Source organism: Phalaenopsis equestris, unplaced genomic scaffold (assembly GCF_001263595.1).
Source record: "Phalaenopsis equestris unplaced genomic scaffold, ASM126359v1 Scaffold000002, whole genome shotgun sequence".
Taxonomy (NCBI): domain Eukaryota; kingdom Viridiplantae; phylum Streptophyta; class Magnoliopsida; order Asparagales; family Orchidaceae; genus Phalaenopsis; species Phalaenopsis equestris.
The window spans coordinates 80,779,963-80,803,959 of NW_018164444.1; the positions used below are offsets into that span (position 1 = coordinate 80,779,963).

The window sequence follows — 23,997 nt, forward strand, 5'->3', positions numbered from 1 at the left end:
TATATATATATATAGTTGTAAATTTACAAGCATGTCGACACTTATTTAAATATTTTTCTCATGAAAGATAAATCATGTAAAGTTATACAACATATTAAATGTGGTCCAACTTATTCAAGAATGTTATTTTGTTAAATATCTTATTTTTAACATGGAAAATTGGGACACTTGCATGCATACCACCCTAGACATTGCTATTTATAAAATAATCAATCATCTTCTCTCCATGTAACTACAGAAATTTATATATCTATATCCGTCATAATCAAATCATTGGAAATCTAATATACATGAAGACTATCGGTCGAAGTTTTATCCAAAAAATTTTGATGTCTCACAAATGATTTGAAAAAAAAAAATCCAAAAAAGGTGATCCTTTTATAAATGTCATACCTTCGGGTACATCGTACGTAAATGCTCCGAAAGTTAATGCATAAACAATCAATCAATACTTTGAATTCTTATGCTTTTTTTCAATCATTCTTTCTTTAATTTTCTCATGAAAGATAAATCATGTAAAGTTATACAACATATTAAAAGTGGTCCAACTTATTCAAGAATGTTATTTTGTTAAATATCTTATTTTTAACATGGAAAATTGGGACACTTGCATGCATACCACCCTAGACATTGCTATTTATAAAATAATCAATCATCCTCTCTCTATGTAACTACAAAAATTTATATATCTATATCCGTCATAATCAAATCATTGGAACTCTAATATACATGAAAACTATCGGTCGAAGTTTTATCCTAAATTTTGATGTCTCACAAATGATTTGAAAAGAAAATGCAAAAAAGGTGATTCTTTTATAAATATCATACCTTCGGGAACATCATATGTAAATACTCCGAAATTTAATGCATGAACAATCAATCAATACTATGAACTCTTATGCTTTTTTTCAATCATTATTTCCTTAGCTTCACACCTAATATGCCTTATTTAACTATTCTAAACTAATTTGAGACTCTATTTCCCAACCAACCATCCATAATGAGACTATATCCAACGACATTAGCACTCAAAGTTATATATCAAGTAGAAAGATACGCCTATATAAACTTATATAAATCATCACATTAAAAAAGAATCATCAAATAAAACCATACAAATGTAACTTATGTAAAATTATTATATATCATCATAAGAGTGATTTAAATAGAGAGAGAGACAGAGACCTTGCATTGCGAAAACACAGGGTGTTTGTTGTGCTTGGATGAGCTACAAAGCCCCATCACTCCACCACCACCACCAACATCTTTTCCAAACACCAAATCCTTAAATTCCATATCCTCCATCAACCCAGTATAAAATCCACCAAACTCCTTCAACTCTCTCCCAACCACAACCTCAACCCCCAAATAATCCCCCAAGAAACTTTCCACCATCACCCTTGGCATCTCTGTCACCCCCACCTTCCTCTTCACCTTCCTCACAACTTCAAACTCCTCAAGTCCCATATCCTCCAACATGAACTTTGGCAACACCGTCCTTCCAACCCTGAATCCATTCTTCCTCACTCCCAAGAAGCACACAATCACCATAACCCTGAGCCCCAACTCATTGCTCATGAAGTGGATTACAGGGTACAAAAGAAGAAGAATAAGTCCTCTAAGAAACCCTCCTCCTTCTATGGCCACAAGCATGAAGTATGGAAACGTAGAAGAGGATCTCAACAGTCCCCCTTCCACTTCCAGAACTACAGTTTCTGGGCGAAGCTTCTCCATTGTGCTCTCTGGATTTCTTTCTTTTGTTTTTGTTTTTTATACTTGGCTAAGCAAGAAAATATGTCCATTTCTCTACTCTATCTGTGTTAGGTGAAGGATCACTTTAACTTGATAAATTTAATGAAGGATCTCAATCTGTAATATAAAGAGACAATGAGCTTGTTCTCACTTTGGCCAAAACCGCACTCTGTTTTGGTGGCTGTGGTTAATAAAGAAGCTATTAATCAAGCCATTAGGTCTTGGTTCTTTTTCTACGTCCGAGCAAAATCTTGACAATGGTGGCAGAAAGATTTTGTGGAAGGTTTAATTAAATACTATTAGTTGTTGCGGCATACAAGTCATTTGAACTTGCACGGCTTCTAACTTGAAACTAGGATCTTTTGGCATGCAGGCGTAATAAATAAAGTACAAGTTAGCTTGCTTTAACTAAGGCTTTGTTTGGGGTAGTTTGTGTTTATCCACATCAGTACCACGGGGTTCGGCCTGTATTCTGCATTTAGTGTAAAAAATTAACTGTGTTTTCGGATAAAATGTTCAAATGAAGTTTCCAAACGGTGAGGTAACGTTTTCAAAAAACTGTCGAAGCGGATAAACTGCCACAAACAAGTCTTTAGTGAATCTCAAGCTAAATTGATATTGCTCATATCAACAATGTATTCTTAACTTGACGAATCGAGTCGAATCAAAAAAATCCATAAAAAAATATGCTTGTAAGCAAAATAATAAGTATATCTCCACGATTTGCATCAACCATAACTTTCTTCATACATTAAAGATAATGATAATACATATCTATATAATTTGTTTGGAGTTCATTATGTCTTACCATTATGTTTCATTAAGTTCATAATATGAAAAACATATAGAATGGTTAATTATCATACTGATATAAGGAATTGCATTTTATTTAATTTAACATTAAAAAATGACAAAATTAAAATAAATTTGGCAAAATTGATAAATTGGTCGTCATGGCATGTGTCGCCACGATACAAAGCCTCATCTCTACACCGTGTGTGTCTCTCTCTCTCTCTCTCTCTCTCTCTCTCTCTCTCTCTCTATATATATATATATATATATATATACTATTGGGTAAATTTACAAACAAATGTAATGTGATATATTCGTAAAAATTAAAATTTAAATCTTAGATATGTAAATATATAGAAATTGAGTGATATGTAAGTAAATATTTAAATTTGAATTTACACATATTAAGTAATTCAAAATATTTGATTAATAATTCACATTTTGTAAGAATTGCGTTTCAAAAATGAAGACTGCCTATAGAAAGAGAAGTGCTTAAAGAGCTATGTTCCGAGGCTATTGGGAGGTGATCCTAAGGTTTCTTTCGAAGGTTTCTCCTTCCCTTCCTTAGGGAAGTTCTCCTTCATTTTATCTCTATGGTTTGAGTTACTGGAGAGTACTAATCTCCCCTTAATCCCTTCTATGTTTTTATTTTCTTTTCTTTCCGATCTTGTTCCTCTTTTCGGGGAATTAGCTTTTAGGTATTTTGTTTCTCTGTGCAATTTTTGACGGTTCATTAGTTTTAGGGGCATAGCCCTTTATTTATTCCATGGATTTACAATCATTTTCATCACTTTCTTCTTCTAGTCTCTCTCAAGGACTTTTCTCATCCTTGAATTGAAAAAACTTAATGTTTTCTCACATTTTTAACTCCTCAATTATTAAATTATCTTATGTTCCCTGTTTGAAGGATAATGTTATTTTTTCATATGAAGAGATCCAAGATGTTTCTAAGCAGTGGTCTTTGGCTTTGGTTGGTTACTCCCTGGGTAAAAAGCCCTTTATGGCAATCTCTTGCAAGTTATAAGCAAATTATGATAACTAAAAAGACCTTTTGAACTTTTTTCTTAAACAAGGGGTTCTTTCTTTTCAAATTTAATTGCATGGAGGATGTTGATATGTCTTTATTGGGCCCTCCTATTCCATTATGGATTCGTTTGTCGTTTTACATTTATGTTGTTGGTCCGAGGATTAAATCTTTATGATTGCTAGCAAGTTGGACATTCCTCTTGTTGTTGATTCATTAACAACAAAAATGACTCTAAGTTAATTTTTTTCTTACGTTAGCATTCAAACCAATATTGATTTATCTTTTCCAGAATTTATTACTCTGAACTATAAAGGACATGATATGCAACAACCAGTCATCTATGAATGGAAACCTAATATTTGAAAATCTTATTCTACATTTGGCCATGGTTCTCAACAATGTCCACACTTCCTCAAATAATATCATGTTTTTCCTTTTATAAGAGAAATAATAAGAACATTAATAAGAATCGTGCAAGGAATATCTCTGCCCCTATTTTACCTGTTATGAATGTTGATATATCTGTTGTTTAAGCAGTAGTCCCTTCTATTTTATTTGATTTAAAACTTCAATTTTCCTGTTTTAAATATTGTTGTTTCTAATAGCATCCCAAATTTTGTGGTTCCTTCTATTTTGAATAGAGTTATTACTTATCTTATTTTAGAGGATGTGGTTCATAATATTGTCTCTAATGTTGTGGTTTCTAATGTTGTTTCCATTACTGTGGTTTCTTTTGTTTCTAATGTTGTTTTAATCAAACCTCCTGATCTTAATATTCCTATAGACTGAGAATAATTTAATTTCAGAAGAAGAAGATGGTGAAATTATTTCTGATAATTATTTAACAACTATTAGACTAAATAAGGAATCTCTCATGACAAATGATTCAAATATGCTTTATCAAGAATATTTACATTCAATTAACGATAATGATAATTCACAAGTGGTAGCTGCTAAGAGGTTGCCAATAAACTCTAATATTACTGTGAGAATCTCTACTTTGAATAGCTCTACCCTTTCTCTTAATCATTGAAGAGGTAGTTTGGTGGGCAATGTTTCTTCTTCTTTAATATTTTTGGTAATGTTCTAATGTTAATTCTAGTTGTCTTCCCATGGTCCCTATTCCGATGCCCAAAAAAGGAAGGCCAAACAGCATTAAACTCTTCTAGTAATAACAAATCAGGTAATGTTCCTATTTCTAATGTGGATGTGGATTGTTGAAGTTATTTCGAGTTTACGATTTGTTTCTGGAATGGATAGAGAAATCGTAATGTTGTTGTTGGCACTATACTTTCTTCTGCTAATATTTTTGTTAGCATTCTTTTTCAATTAATCTTTTCTTTTCCTTTTGGTTCATATGTTTCTCCCAAATATTGTTTAGAATGTTCTTGCTTTTCCTTTTGGTTCATATGTTTCTCCCAAATATTATTGTTTAGAATGTTCTTAGGCATAAAGTTATAATGTTGATTTTTTATGCCTTTTGAAAACTTAGCTTTCCTCTTCTTTTCAAACTAATATGATTTCCTAAAATTATTTTAAGTTATTTCCAAATGAATGTAATGTTCACAATTTTACTTATGTTATTAATGGCAAAATTTTAGTTAAGTGAAACTATCAGATTTTATAACTAACTGATTTTAATATAGTTCTCAATATGTACATTATTTTATTTATTTTTCTTCCTCTATTAATTTTAATATGATCATTATTTATGTTGATAATGATGTTTGATGCAGGGTTTTTGTGTATGCGTTGTAAATATCTTTCAATACTACAATTTACACACGATAGCACAATTAATAAATATATAGTTTAATCACAATAAAAATCACTTCAGTATAAATAATTTTATATTTTAAAATCCTTAAGCTGCCAAACCTGATAATTACGCAAGTATAAGTGTCACTCAAGTAATAAAGAACTTTAATGGAGTCATGAGTATTTGTCCTATAGGAAGTTGGAAATTCTTATGGTTGTAACATCAAACACAATATTCAAACTCTAAAAACTTAAGTAATAAAAAAAATCTAAAGTAAATTTAATGTATACTAAATGAAATGCAGATAAAAGAACTAAGTTAACTAAGCTATTTTCTAAACTCCAAACTTAAACTTACTAAGACTAAACAAAGTTTTGTAATGAAGAGCTCAAATTTAAAAAAAAAAACATCCAAAGTTTTGTAATGAAGAGTTCAAATTTAAAAAAAAACAGCATTCCCCCTTACAATGAGTTTATGGTTAGTGAAGTAACTAAAATCATTTTAAATTATATATAAAATTGTATTGTGTCAAATAAAAGCAATCATATTATTTACCCTCTCAGAGTGCATAAAGAACATTGACTAATCTAGAGTTTAGTCCCTAAATCCATGGTTTGGATGAGAGGATATTAGCTTCCACTCTAGAGCTCCCACTTTTCCCTCCCCTAAGGGTTAACAATCTCGCTTTAGTTTCCAAGCAACTAGACCAAATTGGGGATTTTAGTCGGTCACCCTAAAATCTCCAATTTTGCGCCCATCAAAATATATTTCTCCATTTATTTGCACTCAAACCCATGGACTACATTCCCACCCATGAAATTGAATGTGACTCTTACCTTGTTGTAAAAAGCATAGTCATTTTGGATATTATGTTTTACAACAAATTTTAACATTACAATTGGCCAAACCAAAAAAATAAATGAATATAAGAGTTCAAATCATCACAATTTATTGACATTTAAAACCTTGCACAACAATATTAATTCTTCACAAAACTATATCTCATTTTAGGGAGAAGGATAAAGAAGACTACTCATAATTCATGAGAAGGATGCAACAAAATATGAATTTTATATATAAAAATAAGTTTACAAAAGAAAGAAGGGAAAAAACACAACTTATCTCACACTTCTCCTCAAGCAAATCCCTTGAAGTTCACTTTAAGCACTTTCTCTATTTACAATCACACTCAAACTCTTTTAGAAATGTAATGAAGAAGAAATCTCTGACCTTCCCTCTCCTCTTACAACTCTAGAAGAAAAACCTAACTCTTCCTCCAAGACTTCTTATGCCACCCTCACACACAAACTCACTAGCCACACACCTTTTTTCGCCACCCTTCACATGCCTCACTAAGCCTCTATACAGGTGTCAACCCCTCTTCAAAGGAATTCAAAATTTCCTTCTTTTTCCCAAGAGGCACGCCTCTTCACATCAAGAGACAAGCCCCTTTATCCAATAGACATATCTCTTCATTCATGAGTCTTTCCAAAGTGTCTAGATGCATTGAATCACTCCATTAAGCGTTTTAATTGTTCGGAGCCTTCTAGAACCGCTCAAATATGGTCAATAACCACCGCAATCCATCTTAATTTGTCTCTAGCCCCTCTGGCGCCAGTCTACTGGAGTTCCGCGTTGTTCTCTTGATTCTGGCACATCTGGCACCAGGATGCTGAAAAATTGTATTTTCATTCCAACTTTCCTCCTTTTTGCTCCAAATGCTTAAAATCAATATACTTACAACACATGAAAGTATCATTCTTTAAAGTGCAATATCACCAAATTTAAGCATAAAATATATACATAAAATTGCACATTTTGTTGGTGTATCAATGCTTCTGTCAGGAAATATTTGTGAAATTTTATTAATTCTGTTGAGTTAAACATTAACGACCCTTGGCTTTTATTAGGTGATTTCAGCTGTAACAAAAAACCTGATGAAAAACTTGAGGGTAATCTTCTCATTCTTAGCAGGCTTTCTGATTTTAATAATTGAATTATTATTCTGGTTTTATTAAATTACATAATACTGTCTTTTCATACAATTGGTTTAATAATCAGTTGCAAATCCTATTAAATGTTTGTTAGATAGGGTTTTTTGTATTACTGCCTAGCTTAATTCTTTTCTTCATTCTTTTTTAATGTTATAGAACATTTTTCTTCTGATCAACGTCCTATTTTTATATCTTTAGGTAATTCTAGCTGACCTCATTGTAGATACCTCTACAAAAATTTTTGGAGAAATTCTTCTAATTTTTTATCTATTATTAATGATACTTGGAATTCTCCTATTAAACGTGATCCAATGTTTGATTTATGCAATAAGTTAAAAAATTCTAAGTAAATTCATGTGCTTTAAAGTAAACAGCGTGATGTTTTGTGCAAACTTAAAAATTCTCTTATTTGTAAGGATCTTTTTAATCAAGCCTCTATTTTAAATGATATCATTATAAAAAATTCTTTTTATGAATATAAATAGGCTAAGCAGAGTGTTGAATGTTCTTGGATTTCTAAAGGAGAAGATGTTGTTAAGTTCCTTTATCAAAAAGCTAATTGTAGGCATAACTTTAATTTTATTAAAGAAGTCTTGGTTAATGATGTTTACATTTCTCATCATGAAAGTATTATGAGTGTTGTTATCTCTTTTTTCGATTAATTTACTTAATAATCATTATGGTTAGATTTTTCCTGTTATGAATTATATATCTAAGAATGATTATATTGCTCTCTTTCAAGGTTTTTCTGATGATGAAATAAACATAAATTTTTTTATTGGTTCAAATAAACCTCCTGGTCGAAATGATTTTACCTCTAAATTTTTTAAAGATACATGACATATTACTAAACGAGATTATACTATCATTATTAAATAATTTTTTTTCTTAATTCTAATCTTCCTTATATAGATAAATATACTGACATTGTTCTTATTTCTAAAAAGTAAGATGTTAAATCTTTTAATGATTTTAGGTCTATTTCTCTTTGTAATGTAGTTTACAAAGTTATTTCTATTCTTTTATTAATAGGCTTAAAATTATTTTTCAAATATTGTTCATCCTGTTTGTGATGCTTTCATTAAAGGTCGTGATATTGCTCGCAATTTTATTTTGGCTAATAAATTTTGTTATGATTTTTTCTATTAATTTTCCTAAGAAGTTTAGTGCCAAAATTGATCTGAAGAAAGCCTTTGATAATGTCAATAAGAATTTTGTTTATGATAGATGGAATGTTAGTGGTTTCCTTCTCTTTCTACTAATAGTATTAATGTTTGTAAAATGGATGTTAAGGTTTTTTGTTTTATTAATAGTGATATATGATACAAGATAAATTTACATGGATTTTCCTCCTAAAATACCATGTTAATTCTTTTATTTATCGTGTTATTATGCTTGAGAAATATATATATTTTTATATTGTTCTAGATATAAGACTTATGCCACCTAGGGAAGGAGAAAAGTTGAATTTAGAGAAGAAAATGATACAAACCTAGATTTTGCAAATGTAGGCCCATAATTACGCGCACATGAGAACACTTTGCATGAAACTGCATGCACCTACACATGCCTCCGCGCCTGCACTCGAGCGCATGCAGTTGCTCGCAACTTCTATGCACGCCAGTGACCCAACCCACAATTATGTAGTAGTTTAGCTTCCAAAATATGGTAAAAACCGTGACCCAACTTTTACTTTGCGGCTAGTGTGCAAAATCGATATGTTATAAGATTTAAAATTTTTTATTAATAGTTTACACACTAGAATACTACACAAGTATATGTATCGTTTTAAGTAATATAGACATTTCTTTAAAAACCCAGTATCGATCCCACAAAGAAGCGAGATAAAAAATCCCTTATGCTAATTGTAGTTTACTACTATCAAGTCTTAGTTTGGAATTTTTGAAAAACTTGGTTTTCCTAAATTCACTAATTTATACTAAAATTATTATCAACTAAATTAAATAAAAACCAAATATAATGAGGCTGATTAAAATTTTGGAAAGATCTTAAACAGTTAAAATTTCTTTCCCCCTTGCAATGAGATCAAAATTAGTGTAAGAATAAAATGTTTTAAAATCAAATGTAGTATTGTGACAAATAGGAGAAAATCTATTTCTTACCCCCTCTCGGTGCTAGCAAACAACATTGGCTGACCTAGAGTTTTTCACCAGCTTGTGTAATTGTGCTGAGTAGATTCTGACCTCTCACTTTCAGATTACCCACTATGCCCTCTCTATAAGACCTACCAGGGACCATTATGATCCAAACTTTAGACCGAATTGATCAAAAAATCTAGTCTGTCACCCTAGAAACATCAATTTTACGCCCATCAAAACTTATCTCCCTATCTGTTTGCACTCCCCCTCAGGTGATTGTGATGACTCTGCCCAAGTTGAAATGTGGTACTCACTAGTTGGTGAAATCATAGCCCTCCCAGGTCATTATGTTTAGCAAAAGATTTTAATCTCATTGTGTGATCCATTTGCAAAATCAATGAAGAATCGATGAAAATATCATCACAATTTTGGAATAAAAGAAATCTTCAGACCATTCTAATCCCACACATGATTAAATCTCATCTCAAGGAGAAAGAGTAAGGAAAATTATCATTAAGCATGGAGAAAACACAACATAAAACTTCATTTAAATCAAAGCAAAATCACTAGAAAAGTGTTTAAAATGATTATAAAATAATGAAGAACACGATACTTAGTTTTTTTCCTTGAAAGAAAGAAGAAAATCTCTCCAACAAAGTCTCTTGCTGATCCATGCAAAGTTCTTACAATTCCTTTCAAATATCTCTCAAAATCCCTCACCAATCTCTCCTTACAAACAAACACACGCACATACACACACCGCACTAAAACTCACGCCAAAGCCTCCTCTTCTCCTCTTTATGAGAGGTGTCAAGTCACTCTTTTTAAAGAGACACAAAAACCCCACCTTTTTCCAAGAGACACATCTTTTCATCCAAAAGTCTTTCCAAGTGTCTAGATTCATTTAACCACTCCATGGGACATGCAAGCCATCTAGAAGCTTTCAAAACATCCCAGAATAGGTTGAAATCACCCAAAAATAATCCAAAAACCATCTCGGGCACTATGAGCCAAAATGTCGCTATGTCGCCTATTTCTAGTCGTGACTGGCTCTATGGCATCAGTTTAAGCACTATAGTGCCACCTCAACTAGCAACTCCACTGTTTCGCCCAGTTCCACATTTTTCTTTTCATATAATATTTCTAATATAGTATATAGACTTATTTTTTATCATATTTCTATATGAGGATTGTCTTCAATGCTTCTTCTATAACATGCAGAAAAAGAAGCAACTTATCACAATGTTTAAGGTATATAAAGTAGTAGTGAGAAAAGTATTGACTTTATCCACAACTTGGTTGAATTCATCAATTTATAAAAAATATATTACACGTTGAAGAAGTTTAGAAAATATTCAATCTTTGTAGTCAAATCTTGAGATAAAGCAACTTAGTATGATGATTATAATCGTTACATATATAATTCCTTCAATTTATTAACAATAGTTTTATCACTTTCACCTTATCAAATTTATCATGGATTCTCTATAGGTAAAGTATTTACTTTTAGTTTCTACTCTAAGAAATTATTTTCATATGAAGTTGCATATTATTTTTCCTTAACATAATATAAGTTTCCTTCAAATTAATTTATATGATAGTACTTAGAGAAAGCATAAGAAAATTAATATTGAATAATTTACTATTAAGCTATCAGTGCATTAATTCTTGAAAGTGGGTATCAAACATATCAAATTTAAATTGGTGAATTTGATGAACAAACTTCATTTTCCATTAGATTTTGGGACTTTTACAGCATTAGATATACTATCCAAATACAAAACCTCTCTCACTAATATAACCTAAGTATATTTAAACTTCATTTTAAAATTTCTTAACTAGAGTAACATAAACCTGTCATTTTCTCAACAAAAACGATCACTTTATTAATGTCTAAATGATGATTTATAACATTTGCATCAATGCTAAATAATCTAGTAGCCAACCATATGAATATACTAATGTTATTTTGCAAGTATCTTACGACTTTGTGTATGATCTTTTAACTTTAACTTGTACATTAATTCGTAGTGTCCTTTTAAAAGTGTTATTCATGCTAATATCTTTCTTAGCTAGTTCAATTTCTTAAAGAACAACTTTTTTCCTACTCAAGTTTTTGAATGTCCTCTTATATTGATCATTTTAGCTTTAGATAGCATTCCCATTGTTAAATTTGTTCTTCACAAGTGATGATGAAGTTACAACAAAAGTGCTTTAAATATATTTAGTAGCCAATAACCTAAAAAAATATAATATGAAGTTATTATGTCAATGCTAAGTTAGTTAGGCCATTAAGCATAAAAGGAGCCATATATATCTAATTTGACAAGAGAGAGATGAGAGTAATTTCTCATTGTGATGTCCTAAGAAATGCTAAAGAAGTCCTATAATGTGACGATCGTTGTTGTACCCCTTAAAATAATATTAATTGAACACTCAATATTGACTAAAATACTATCAATTTTAATATTGATAATAAATGTTATCATTTGAGCATCAGTAAATAAGTCACCCATTTTTGTTCAATCTTTATTAGTGAATATTGATCAAAGTCCTAATCATTGAGCAAGAGATAAGAAAACCTTTACATATTCTTAGTCTCTATAAGCTTAATAGACTTACATATTCAATCTTATCTGTATTAAGAATTGCATAAATCACAATGATTTATGTAGCATGAAGCATTTGAGGTATGATGGATTATTCTTTCCAACATTGGTATGCCCTTTGTAGCCTTACAAAGTCAAGCACCACAGCATGGTAGATCTTTTATGATTTTGATTTCCATTCTTCATAAACTTCTTTTTTAATCCTTGAATCTTTCTTTACTCTTATTTGCACCATTGTTCCATCAACTTTAATCGTTTTTAAATAAATAATTGAATCTATGATAAAATTCATTCAAATTTTATGAACTTGACAAAAATAGCAACTTGTTATTCTATTTATTAATTAAACTCTATGGTCAATTGCTTTCGGTAGCTATCCTATTTTAATATGTTAAAATATTTTAACTTTCCATATTTGATATATCTTTCAACAAGATTTTGAAAGGAACAATATTTATAAACTTCTTTTTTTTCATCTTTATGGTTAATATGAAAGGCATAACATTCATTTGGGTTGGGGTGGTTTGGTGTCAGACACATTGATAAGGAATAATTAGTATATTTTTTTCACAAATTTAAATAATTAATAAGACTACAAATAAGTGCAAGAAGAACAATTTAGTTAGTTTTCCATATATCCCTTCAGGAATAATGAGACATTAGTTTTTATTTTATTTTATTTTGTTAATATATCAGGAAAATTGCTCAAACAAAAGTACTACTTATTGTGTGGCTTTTTATGATGACACTTCACCTCATATTTTCCAGTTTGAGGTTATTGGAAACATTCATCAAGCTTTCAAGTATACGGCTCTTAAGTTGAAACTAATTGATCTTATTCTTCATTCTTAATAGGGCTATTAGTGAGTTTGAATAACTTATACAACTAATAGCTCAATTTTATAACTAATGTAATAAATAAGTTTATGGTAGAAAGCTTAAGTGAGTGCAATTTGTGCAATTATCGCCTCAAAGTCTTGCACGTCTAGCTTATAATTTTGAAAATGAGTGATAAATTATCGAGACAAGGTCGCTGCCTCAAATAATGGAGCTCATAAATTTTTAGATTGATTTTTTTTTCTTGCAGCACAATATTGGTTAACAAATTGCATTTTGAAAGATACAAAGTATGTTTAGTATAGGAGGCCTAGAGAATTATATCAATATAGCTTTTTTAGAAGTGGTAAAATGAAGGTGACACCTTACCACATCATTCATGACTAGATATGAGATGTAATATATGAAGTGAGCCACATGTTGGTTGGACCTAATATACCCTTTTTAAATAAAATGTTATCGTCTTAAAACACCATTAGAGGTCGTTCCACCATATTTAAAAGTAAGAAGTTAGTAGCTAATTGAGCATTTCTTAGGATTGGTTTCTCTTAGGATATCTTTGTGCTGCTTTCTTCCTTTTTAAATAAAATGTTATCGTCTTAAAACACCATTTCCACCACATTTAAAAGTGAGAAGTTAGTAGCCAATTGAGCATTTCTTAGGATTGGTCTCTCCTACGATATCTTTGTGTTGTTTTCTTCATAGATTTAACAGAGATATCATCCGCAAATAAATTAGAGAAATTGAGGTGTTTAATAAAATACAAACATCATCTTAATTATATGATTAATTTGTTGATGTGAAAAGTGATTATGGATAAGAAGCATCTTGAGAGAAATGCTTTATTTGAACTACATTTATGAGATAATCTTCCATTCTCTAAAGCTAGTTAAAAATAGCATTATCATTATACTTTTAGCATAATGGAGTATGATCCCATTAATCATGAATTCATGATCACCAATAATCTATTTTATGTGTTGAGCCTCGATTCCACTTATATTTTAAAGAATATTTAAACCAAAGTTGTTAAGTGAAAGATAAGTTGAATCTTATTTAAGATCTAAATAAATTAAAAAAAATGATAAAAGCTCAATAAAATTAGCCTGAATTTCAAAAAAATTATTATATATAAGTTTGAGATACTATTTGCAAGAAAATGAAAGACCGAAACATACACAGTTTCAAAGAGTGCATGAGCGTGTCTTTGTGTCTTTGTGTGTGTGTGTGTGCATGTGAGAGAGAGAGAGAGAAAGAGAACATCTCTCTAGAACATGAGAAAAAGAATTTTCTATCTGATTTTTGTAACAAGATTCTCTATTTATAGGTTAGAGCTAAGGTCAATGCCAATGAATGAGCTACATAAGTCTCAACCTCTTTTGGTATGATTGCCTCAAATGAGCATCACTTAAAAGAGGGAAAAAAAATTGGGAATTTACATGCATCGCATGCAATTCTCTTGCATTTACTTGTCTCACAACCAAACTTTGTCTTTTTGCACCCTAATCATCTTTCCATATGTATGAAATATGGAAATAGTGTAATCCAGCTTTTCATATATAGGTTAAGGTGCTTAGAGGTGTAAAAATATATGTAAATGCATAAGAATTCAATGTTATGTATGTAAATTTTCAAAAAAACAAACAATTAGAGTACTTCTCTTTCATGTTTAATGAATTTTGTTGGATGAGTACTACTTGTGTATTGGTCTACTAATCTGCTGAGTTTGCATGCTGAGTACCACATACTCAGTGCTATCATTGTATAAATTCAATTTCGACAACCTTCTTTTAATTAGGTTTCTTCTCAAGCTCTTATCATCAATGGAACGACTTGTCACTGGTGACTCATCGAATGGCTTCCAATTCGTGAATTTTATGAAAAAAATCAAATTGGTTTAATCATTCAACATGAGGAATATGTATATCTTAGCTCAAATTTTGATTCATTTGTCATATTTGAATCAAGCAAATGCAAATACATGATACATATTTTTATTTCATTTATAATTTATTTGGTAAAATAATATCATATATTTTTCGAGATAATTTAATTTTTTTATTTAAATTATAAATTAGATAAATTCAATTCCAAATTAGCCTCCATGGTTATTATGTCAAATTTTAAATGTCATTTAGTGCAAATAGCTTTTTATGATCATGCTTTATGGCAGCAAATATATTTTGATGTACTTTTAATAAATAAAGAAAGTAAGATTTACATATACAACTTATAATTCTTATGTATTTACATATTCAACATTTGACTTCTATTTTTTTTTTCTTTTATATCACTTTAATTATCTTTAAAAAACGTGTTTCATTTTTAAAAAATAGTAATAGAGGAGTTCTGATGTGATACGAAAAAACACTATAAATAAGCGATTATTCTGTGCGGACAACGCATACAATTTTAATTGTGCTCTATAAGATTTTTTTAAAAAACAAAAAATTAGAAATGGGGCCCACTGCTCTACACTACAATTTTTCCCTTTTAAAGAAATTTAATATGAATAAATTGTTCTCTCGTACAGAGTCATGAAAGGCTCAGGGGAGTGTGGAAGGAGATGGAGGAGACGAAGATGGCATTCGAATCAAGGAATAAGGTTACGCCTGCTGATGAGACGGCAATTCATCCTGCAGCGGAAGAGAACAACGTCGCCGGTGATCAGACCTTCACGGGCGCAGCGGCATCACCGGCGAAGGGGGGAAGTTTTGGAAGGACTCTGCGGAGGCACCCGCTGGAGCATTCCTGGACATTTTGGTTCAACAATCCCTCTGGCAAGACGAAAGGTGCAGCCTGGGGAAGCTCCATTATCCCCGTCCACACATTGTCAACAGTCGAGGACTTTTGGGGGTAATGTCTCGCAGTCTCTGTGCTTGAATCTATCGATTGCGAGGGTATTTGATAATCTTCGTCATTAAATTATGCGTTGATTTTTGGCCTTTAGGGTGAGCTGTTTGATGACATGGGATGGGATGATTTAATTTTAGTAGATTCGTTATCAGAGGTGGCCCAGGGGAAAAAGTATTGTCTTTCTTGAATAAGTTTGGCAGTATAAATGAGAGTACAAAGAAAGAACAAATAAAGGAGATCAAATCTCCATCAGTATTTTATTCTAGCATATTTCTCATGTTTCTCAATATAGTTAGTTATCTATTAGGTTAACGTTTTGCCAATGCTAGAGCATATATATCAATTAGCTCCAAAAGCCTTTATCCCACTAAAGAGTGTCAGCTACATTGTGTCCTATTGAGTGTCATATTTTCATTCAACTCTAATAGATTAAGATTTTTTTTATACAATATGTCCAAAGTCTTTTTAGGTCTACCTCTGTTTTTCTTAACATAAGTCGAATCTATAACATCTACTCTCCTAACCAGATCATTGGTTGGTCGATGTTTAATGTGCCCAAACCATGTAGGACGACTCTCTCTAATCTTGTCTTCCACTGGAGCTACATCAACTCTTTCACGGATAGATTCATTTTGCATATTGTCTCTAAATGTAAAGCCACTCATCCACCTAAGAATTCCCATCTCAGTAGCCCTCAACTATGTTTTATGCTTCTTTTTTAAAGGCCAACATTCTTCTCCATAAAGTATTGTTGGTCTCACCACAATCTTATAAAATTTTCTTAAAGCCTAATTTGTACTTTGCTATTACACAATAGTTCAGATGCATTCCTCCACTTCAACCAACCAATTTGAATTCTACTAATAATATCCCCATCTAAATAATTTCTACTAATAATATCCCCATCTATATCACCATCATTTTGAACAATAGACCCGAGATATCTAAAATGTTCGCATCTTTTAATGATTTGATTACCAATAGTTACAACTATACTACTAGAGCTACTACTAAAAATGTGTTCTATATATTCAGTTTTAGATCTACTCAAACGAAAGCCTTTAGATTCCAAAATGATACATAACCAAAATAAATTGAAGTTTTCTAGAGTTTTGATAAAGATAATTGTCAAATGCTAAAACTTAAACATGAGTGAAAAAAACTTAAATTATGAGTAGTAACTTTTTGGTTAGCACAACATATTTAGTGGCGTGACAATCTATGATTATATGTGTAGTATATTTATAAATAATAGAATCATTGGCAATGTAAATAGCTACAAAATTTTGCTAATACAATGTTAAAACGAACGTGACTGATAGAAATTTTTTAATATAGATAACACTTTTTATTTGCATTTAAGCATATAAGATAATGTAACATAAGAATAATAATCTATAAAAGTGAAAACTTACTTATACCTTAGGTGGGACCAATTAAATAGGGCTTGGACATCAGATATCAAAATGAACAAATGCAAAATGGATAATACTATTTCTCATAAAATAGAAAAAGATACCTAATGATATTTTTCAAGCTGAAAGGCATTTCATTAAAATTTTGAAGCGAGATGGAAGTGTATTTGCTGAAGTCAATATGGTAGTGGGTGAGCTAAATGACGATGCCATTAGATAGAGTAGTAATAGAAGGGAGGAAATCTTGACTATCAATCAGTAAATTTCATTAGCTTTGACATCCACTAATCATTGTATTAATATTGAGAATTTGAAAATATATTGAGAAAGATGAAATTTGCATAACAAATGCCATTTTTAATGAAAATATAAATGAAGAATAGACAAAAACTTTAGGAAAATATAAGTGCATGAACAAAAGTGGCTATCGGGACTACCAGAGATCAAACGGCTCTCAACCCGTTTATCAACAAGAACTTGCCAGGCAGATGAGGCCTAAAGAGGATAATAAAAGGTCAACTCGATATGTCAGGCAACTAGGCAAAAGTCAGAGCACTAGTAGGTTGAGTATGAGTGGTCGAGTGCAAGTTGCTAAGTACGAGAGCCCGAGTGTCAGGGCAAATAAAGGCAAAGGGCCTTTCCTTTCAGTTAAGAAGTCAACCAGGGGAAGTGTTCTCCATGACCCCAACTTTGGTGGGGATATGACCATTAAATACAGTTAGATGTACCTAAGGACCTAGGAATGGTATAAGCTTAAATACTTCATTTTGAGGATTCACCCCTATTTAGTCCTAAGACTGGTATAGGCTTAAATATGTAATTTTTTAAGGATTTACCCCTATAAACAAGAGATATTAATTATAAACAGTGAGGGCCAGGATCCATGATTCAAACCTCAAATTGATGATCCTGATTTCAATCTTCTAATCATTGGAATTAGGGAGAAAACCTTTCTTCAAACCTCAAATTGATGATCCTGATTTCAATCTTTTAATCATTGGAATTAGGGAGAAAACCTTTCCAATCTCCTCTATATTACTCTGTTGTCTCGACCCAGTTGCTCATCCATCTCTTTCTCTTTATATCCTTTCCCATTCTCTCTCCTTCATAACACTATATTCTTTGGGTGTGATTCAAGGATAAATCTGGGTTCAACACCCTGAAAGCGTGTGGTGAACGTGGATCATGCCATAAATAAGAAGAAGAGTAATGCAAGGAGAAAAACCTAGCCATCGAGAAGTTGTGAGCGACATGGATTGCACCAGAGATTTCATAACTCAGTAGTTCCATGAGCTCAATGAGCAGTGGTGAAAATGATTAAGGAAATTGATACTTAAGTTAACCCAAACAACAACAGGAATAACAAATATTATTGTTGAATCCAAAATAAAGGATTACAATCACACAAACAGAAATAAGAAATGACCATAAACACAACACTTTGAAATAGAAAATGGCTACAAATGACAACACCAAATCAAACTAAGGCGAATCTTGGGGTGGCGGTGATTGGCGAGGGTTCGGACCTCCGGAGAGGTAGCAAAGGGCAGTGGATGGGCTGGAAGGTAGGGTGGCAGAATTGGGGCGATGGTGATCGCAAACGGGAGGTAAGAAACTGCCGGAACAGTGAGAAGATGGGCTATATTGCATGGTGAAAGTAAGGGCGAGGGGCTGGGCAAAGGCCAGACAGCAGGAGAAGTAATATTCTGGACTTATGCAGCAAGGGGGAGGGCAGTGGCAGCGTATGGGGATGCGGTGGACTGTAAGACAATAAAAGGTTGGCTGGCTAGGATGGCGACAGTGAGAAAAGTGAGAAAACTGCAGAAGAACAACAAAAGGCTATTGCCTGGATGGTTGCAATGGAAAGGAATGTGTGGTAGCAAAGAGGGAGGGATGCAGAAGTGTTGTGGAAGGATAAATTACCACTTTGGAAACAAGATAAAGTTGGAGTACCACTCTACCCTCGGATATAACACTGGAAGGGAGAAACGAATGTCGGCAACTATCCTAAATAACCTATCCAAAAACTGTCTTCCAAACCTTAACACAAACACACACACGCATATAAGAAATGACTAAAAAAAATGAAGGATAATAGAAAAGAAAACATACAAAAGAAAAACAAAAGATTGTTTGGGCCCATCTTCAGCGCCTTATCTGCAATTCAGCGGAACACAGAAGCATCGCCTCGCGTTAGTCTGTTGGGGTTTGGGGAGCTTCGACCTTATCTGTCAAAGCTTTTGAATTCTGATAGTATGACATCAGGTCAAGCAAGTTGATGGTAACAGAGTTATTGCAACTGCCCTGTAAGTCGATCATGTAATCATTGTCATTCTAAGTCACGTTCTGATAGAACAAGTATCAATTCTTTTTTTAGCACAACCTGAGAGGACTCTATAGATAGATGAATATTTTCACGGTTCAGGACGGAAACCATTACATCTCTAAATTATTTCTCTCACATTTCATGCTCTGTTGGGCGTATTTAATAAACAAGTATGTAAAGACGATATAACACTGGGACGAAATCTATGGTTAGTTGGGCAAATCTCACTAAAAACCACTCATGAGAGGTCTTTTCTTCTTCTTTGGTGGGACCGAGATCCCATTATAAGATTTTTTTTCCCACCAAACTCCTAAAGCAGTTTTCAACACTGTGGTTTATCTCTCCTATATGACTATCTATCATTGGGTATATTGCTAAACTGAATTTGATATCCAAATAAGTTCACATATTATTCCAAAAGTGACGCAAATGATTCCATCTTTGATATGTTGAATCTTCCTCAGTCGAGGAAACACAAGAAGTACTCTATGCATCTGAAAAGTTTGAAATTCCCTTATATGGGATTGTTATGTTTCTAGTGTCAATTCCTCGAATTTAGGATCGTCTTGGACCACCAATGTTAATTCTATTGGATTCTCTCTCATGGGCTTAACTTGACCTATGTGCTTTTCTTCTTCGTTAATTAGAATCACACTACTTTATGTCATCACCTTCTTCTGTATCTACTGTAACATTAGTCATTTCTTCACCAACTCCCTGCTCAATGAAATAGATTGTAACTTTATTATGGCAATCTGTTACACTGTGCCCAAAACTGTGGCACTTAATGCACCTTATGGCTTGGATAAATTTGGGAATGTCGGTTAGCCTCACATGTTCTCCACTCTCAATTAGTTTCTTTTCAAATGAAAGCATGGGTAGTCCTGAGGGTGTACTCTTACTCTTCAATCCTAGGGTTGAATTCTACGTGTAAGGTGTGGAGGTCATCCAATAATGTTGCTATAATTGTTGAGGTCTTACGAACATATCTTGCCTATAAAGTGCGAGTAAGTACTAGCGCTGCTACTCTCATTTCATCTCGAACTAAGTAATGATCTTTTACTTTTCCTCATACTGGCATAGATGCTTCAAATTTTTTTATCAAAACAATGCACTCTTTTTTGACTTGTTGGCGTCTATTTTCATCATTCTATTCAACGAGATGGCTAGCAACACAGAAAAATTTCACTGTCTACAGCCACTCGATGAACTTATATGCATCCAAGTGATCGTCAAAATATGACAAATTCACATTTACTTTAAGATCACAGATTCTCTGATATTTCATTCTAAATTTGCGGGATGGTGGTTCTTCATCTTTGGAATATGTTTGGTAGAAAAGATTCTTCGTATTCTTTCGATCTTCCATTTCACAATTGTGACTATGGATGACCCTTCTAGATTGACTCCTCTTAGAGGTGGCATGCCTCTGTTGCAATTGAAGGATTTTTTCTCACATCCTCCATAGAAGGTTCTCGAACATCTCTTTATTGATTTCTCATAAACAACATTATGGCATTTCCTTCCAATTAGGTCTCCAACAATTGTCTTTTCAGGTGGCGTGGACGGTGTTTGGGTTTGGGTAGGTAGAAGAAGGCGTATAGGGATGATATAGAGGGGCAAAGAAATTTTTTTGGTGTATGGTTTGGAGAAAACCAGTAAAGGGAAAAGATGTTGGGTAGGGACAAGGTTGGGTATTAGGGTTTAGGGTACTAGCGCTAATATATTGAATGGAATTAAATATTTTAAGATGAAAAGTAAATGTTCAAGTCAATCTGGTCACTCTCTTATGATACTTGATAAGGAAGCTATTGTATTCATGCATGAAAATGGAAATGATTATACCTTTATTGGTACAAATTTTCAACAGTACTCTTAAGATAACTTAAGATATAGGAAAAAGAAAGTTTAATTGAATGAAAATGATTTAATAAATCTTTTTATGAAAATATAAAGCTTATTTTATAGATTAATCAACATATTATTTTGAGCAGTCATGTTTAAGCATCTGCATAATAATTTAATGTATATAAACATATAATTATTCACTAAATTGTTTTAAATTTAAATTGTTTTTCTAATTGTTCTTTCATGAACACTTATTAGATTGACACGAATGTTAGGAAAACATTTGTTTACAGGAGGAGAGAAACTATTAAAAATAGGTAGCAGATTGTTTGGTTTCTTCATTTTGTCATTTTTATTTTTATTAGTGTTTTAATCTGGATTGTTTTATATATATTTTTTTAGATGATGTTTACCATGGTTTGTGAATTAGTGGATTTTTAATTGTTGGATATTATTGTTATTATTCTTACTATTCGATTGCTATTTTATCACAATATGATCATTTGCTCCCACCTTGGTTAATTTCAAGCTCTCAGGTCATGTCGTGACATAATGAACCCATGGGAAATAGTTGTGAATAACTTGATGTAATGACTAAAATAAGCTCCAAGTTAGTGATCACGAAAATTTAAAGGGTGATGGCTATTATAAATTGAAAGGTGGTATTTCTGGAAAGCATAAAGTTGGAGGCAATAATAAACTCAAATTTGAAATCAGTGGTAAACCTAAAAGGCGAGGCAACTGTTAAGCTGAGGACAATGGTTGTCACATGCCCAAAGTAGTGATTGCTATGGACCTAATGATACGTCTTGAGATGACAACAGAGGTAGTCTTGAAGGCGATGACAATGCTATAACAATGGAGGTCGTGATGGCGGTTTGTGGACAATGGCTACCACTAGCAACGTTGACACGCACTTTGATAAGTTGGTGGCTAGGTGTTGGCTAGTGGAGCTTTAGAGGGAGGCTTGATCCTTTTTTGGGGATTTGAATTTGTAGAAAATCCTCACTAATGACTAGGGCTGATTTGGGTTTATATTGTTTTTAATTTATTGCTTATATTAATTGACCATAAAAAAATCATAACTACATTATGGAAATTCATGAAATTTATGTTCAGCCTCTGGCTATGCTAACTTGGTCTTGTATCATCAATCAAAGAATTGCAATGTTTATGCTACATCATGATGACAGTTCTAATAAAAATTTGGAGTTTTGTGTCTTGGATTGACATGAAATAATGACAATAGGCTCTAACGTCTGCGAAGGATGTCAGGGAGTTGTTCCTTAACTTGAGAGCGATATTTGAGACATGACTTTCAGCGAGGTCTTGCATGGATGCCATAGTAATTCTAAGATGCAATGTTTCATGAGAATCATGACCCAATGCTCTTCTATTGCTGAGGAATTGGGGGACAGGTTTAGGCCATTTTTACCTGATTGAGCCTCGACCCGGTCAATTCAAGCATGTATAAACATTATCCAAACATTATTAATCAAATTGAATTTTTCTCCAATTTGGTATTTTTGAGGTTTTTCATGAATTGTGCTTTGCATGATAAGTTGTGTTTTACCAGAAGACTTTTGTATGATCCTAACACTATCTATCAGCTTCCCTTCTTCCATTTCATGTTTGTGAACTGAAGCAGTCTGCTCTAACTACTGGTTGCCAGACTTTACAATAACATTCATCAGCCAAGCAGGCTGGCTGTTGGGGCAGACTTCCACTGTTTTAAACGTGGAATAGAGCCAAAATGGGAAGATCCAGTCTGCGAAAAGGGGGGGAAGTGGACAATCAGCTGCTCGCGGGGAAGCATTGATGTGTTGTGGTTATACACTGTATGCCCCTAATCTCATCAAATTTCAACTCTATTATTTCATAAATTCATCAAATTTCAACTCTAATCTTCTCTTCCTTTTGTTTGGTATCAGTTTTTTTTTTTTTTTTTTTTTTTTTTTTTTTGGTTTTGTTTTTAAATTTTATTTTTATTGTTTCTTAAAATAAATTAATATGTTTTTGAAAACCCCAAAATTAACTTTTGGAGTTTTCAATTTTTTTTAAAATAATCATATAGCGATCAAATATGTTAAACATGTTTTGATTCATATCAAAACATAAATAAAATAAAATTAAAAATAAAAGTCATCACAAACGGCCCCTAAAACTTTTGGTCTTGTTTCCTGGTAGTTACTTGCGATGCTTGGCGAGCAGTTTGACAATGGTGATGAAATATGTGGAGCAGTCGTCAATGTACGATTAAAGCAGGAGAGAATTTCCATATGGACAAAAAATGCATTTAAAGAAGCTGCACAGGTAAGAAGATTGAGACCTCCCAACCCAACCTCTCTATTTCTACTTTATTAAATTGTGCCGTGGGAGTTTCTACCTAGTGAGCCTTCTCGGGCTCAGCTCAAGCCGGACTCGACTCGACTTGTTGGTTTGTAAGCTGGCTCGTTTAAACAAATTTAGTAAAAAATGTACTTAAAATATATGAAATTTTAAGAATTTTTTTTTTAATTAATAAAAATATTTTAAAATTAGTTTTATATATTTTATATTAAGTAATTTTTTATTATTTATCTCCTAATTACTCATTCTATTTATGATTGTATTATAACATCAACTCAAATTAATATTTTTTTCTCTTTTATAATAAATATGTGGAAACTTTTAGATTTATGCT

The 23,997-nt window shown here is 32.2% G+C and overlaps 2 protein-coding genes across 2 annotated transcripts in view; one reads left to right on the forward strand and one right to left on the reverse strand.

Annotated features, from left to right (window-relative positions):
* LOC110020494 (probable glycerol-3-phosphate acyltransferase 3) overlaps positions 1-1,734 on the reverse strand; it is a 16,479-nt gene extending 14,745 nt beyond the window's left edge. Inside the window, exon 1 of the mRNA XM_020718621.1 lies at positions 1,186-1,734. Within this exon, the coding sequence (XP_020574280.1) occupies positions 1,186-1,734 (549 nt within the window). The remainder of the gene's footprint in view (positions 1-1,185) is intronic.
* A 13,675-nt stretch (positions 1,735-15,409) lies between these two features.
* LOC110020504 (eukaryotic translation initiation factor 4E-1-like) overlaps positions 15,410-23,997 on the forward strand; it is a 9,205-nt gene continuing 617 nt past the window's right edge. The window contains exons 1-3 of the mRNA XM_020718631.1: positions 15,410-15,725; positions 22,987-23,152; positions 23,502-23,627. Coding sequence (XP_020574290.1) covers positions 15,436-15,725; positions 22,987-23,152; positions 23,502-23,627 — 582 coding nt within the window. The 5' untranslated portion in view covers positions 15,410-15,435. The remainder of the gene's footprint in view (positions 15,726-22,986; positions 23,153-23,501; positions 23,628-23,997) is intronic.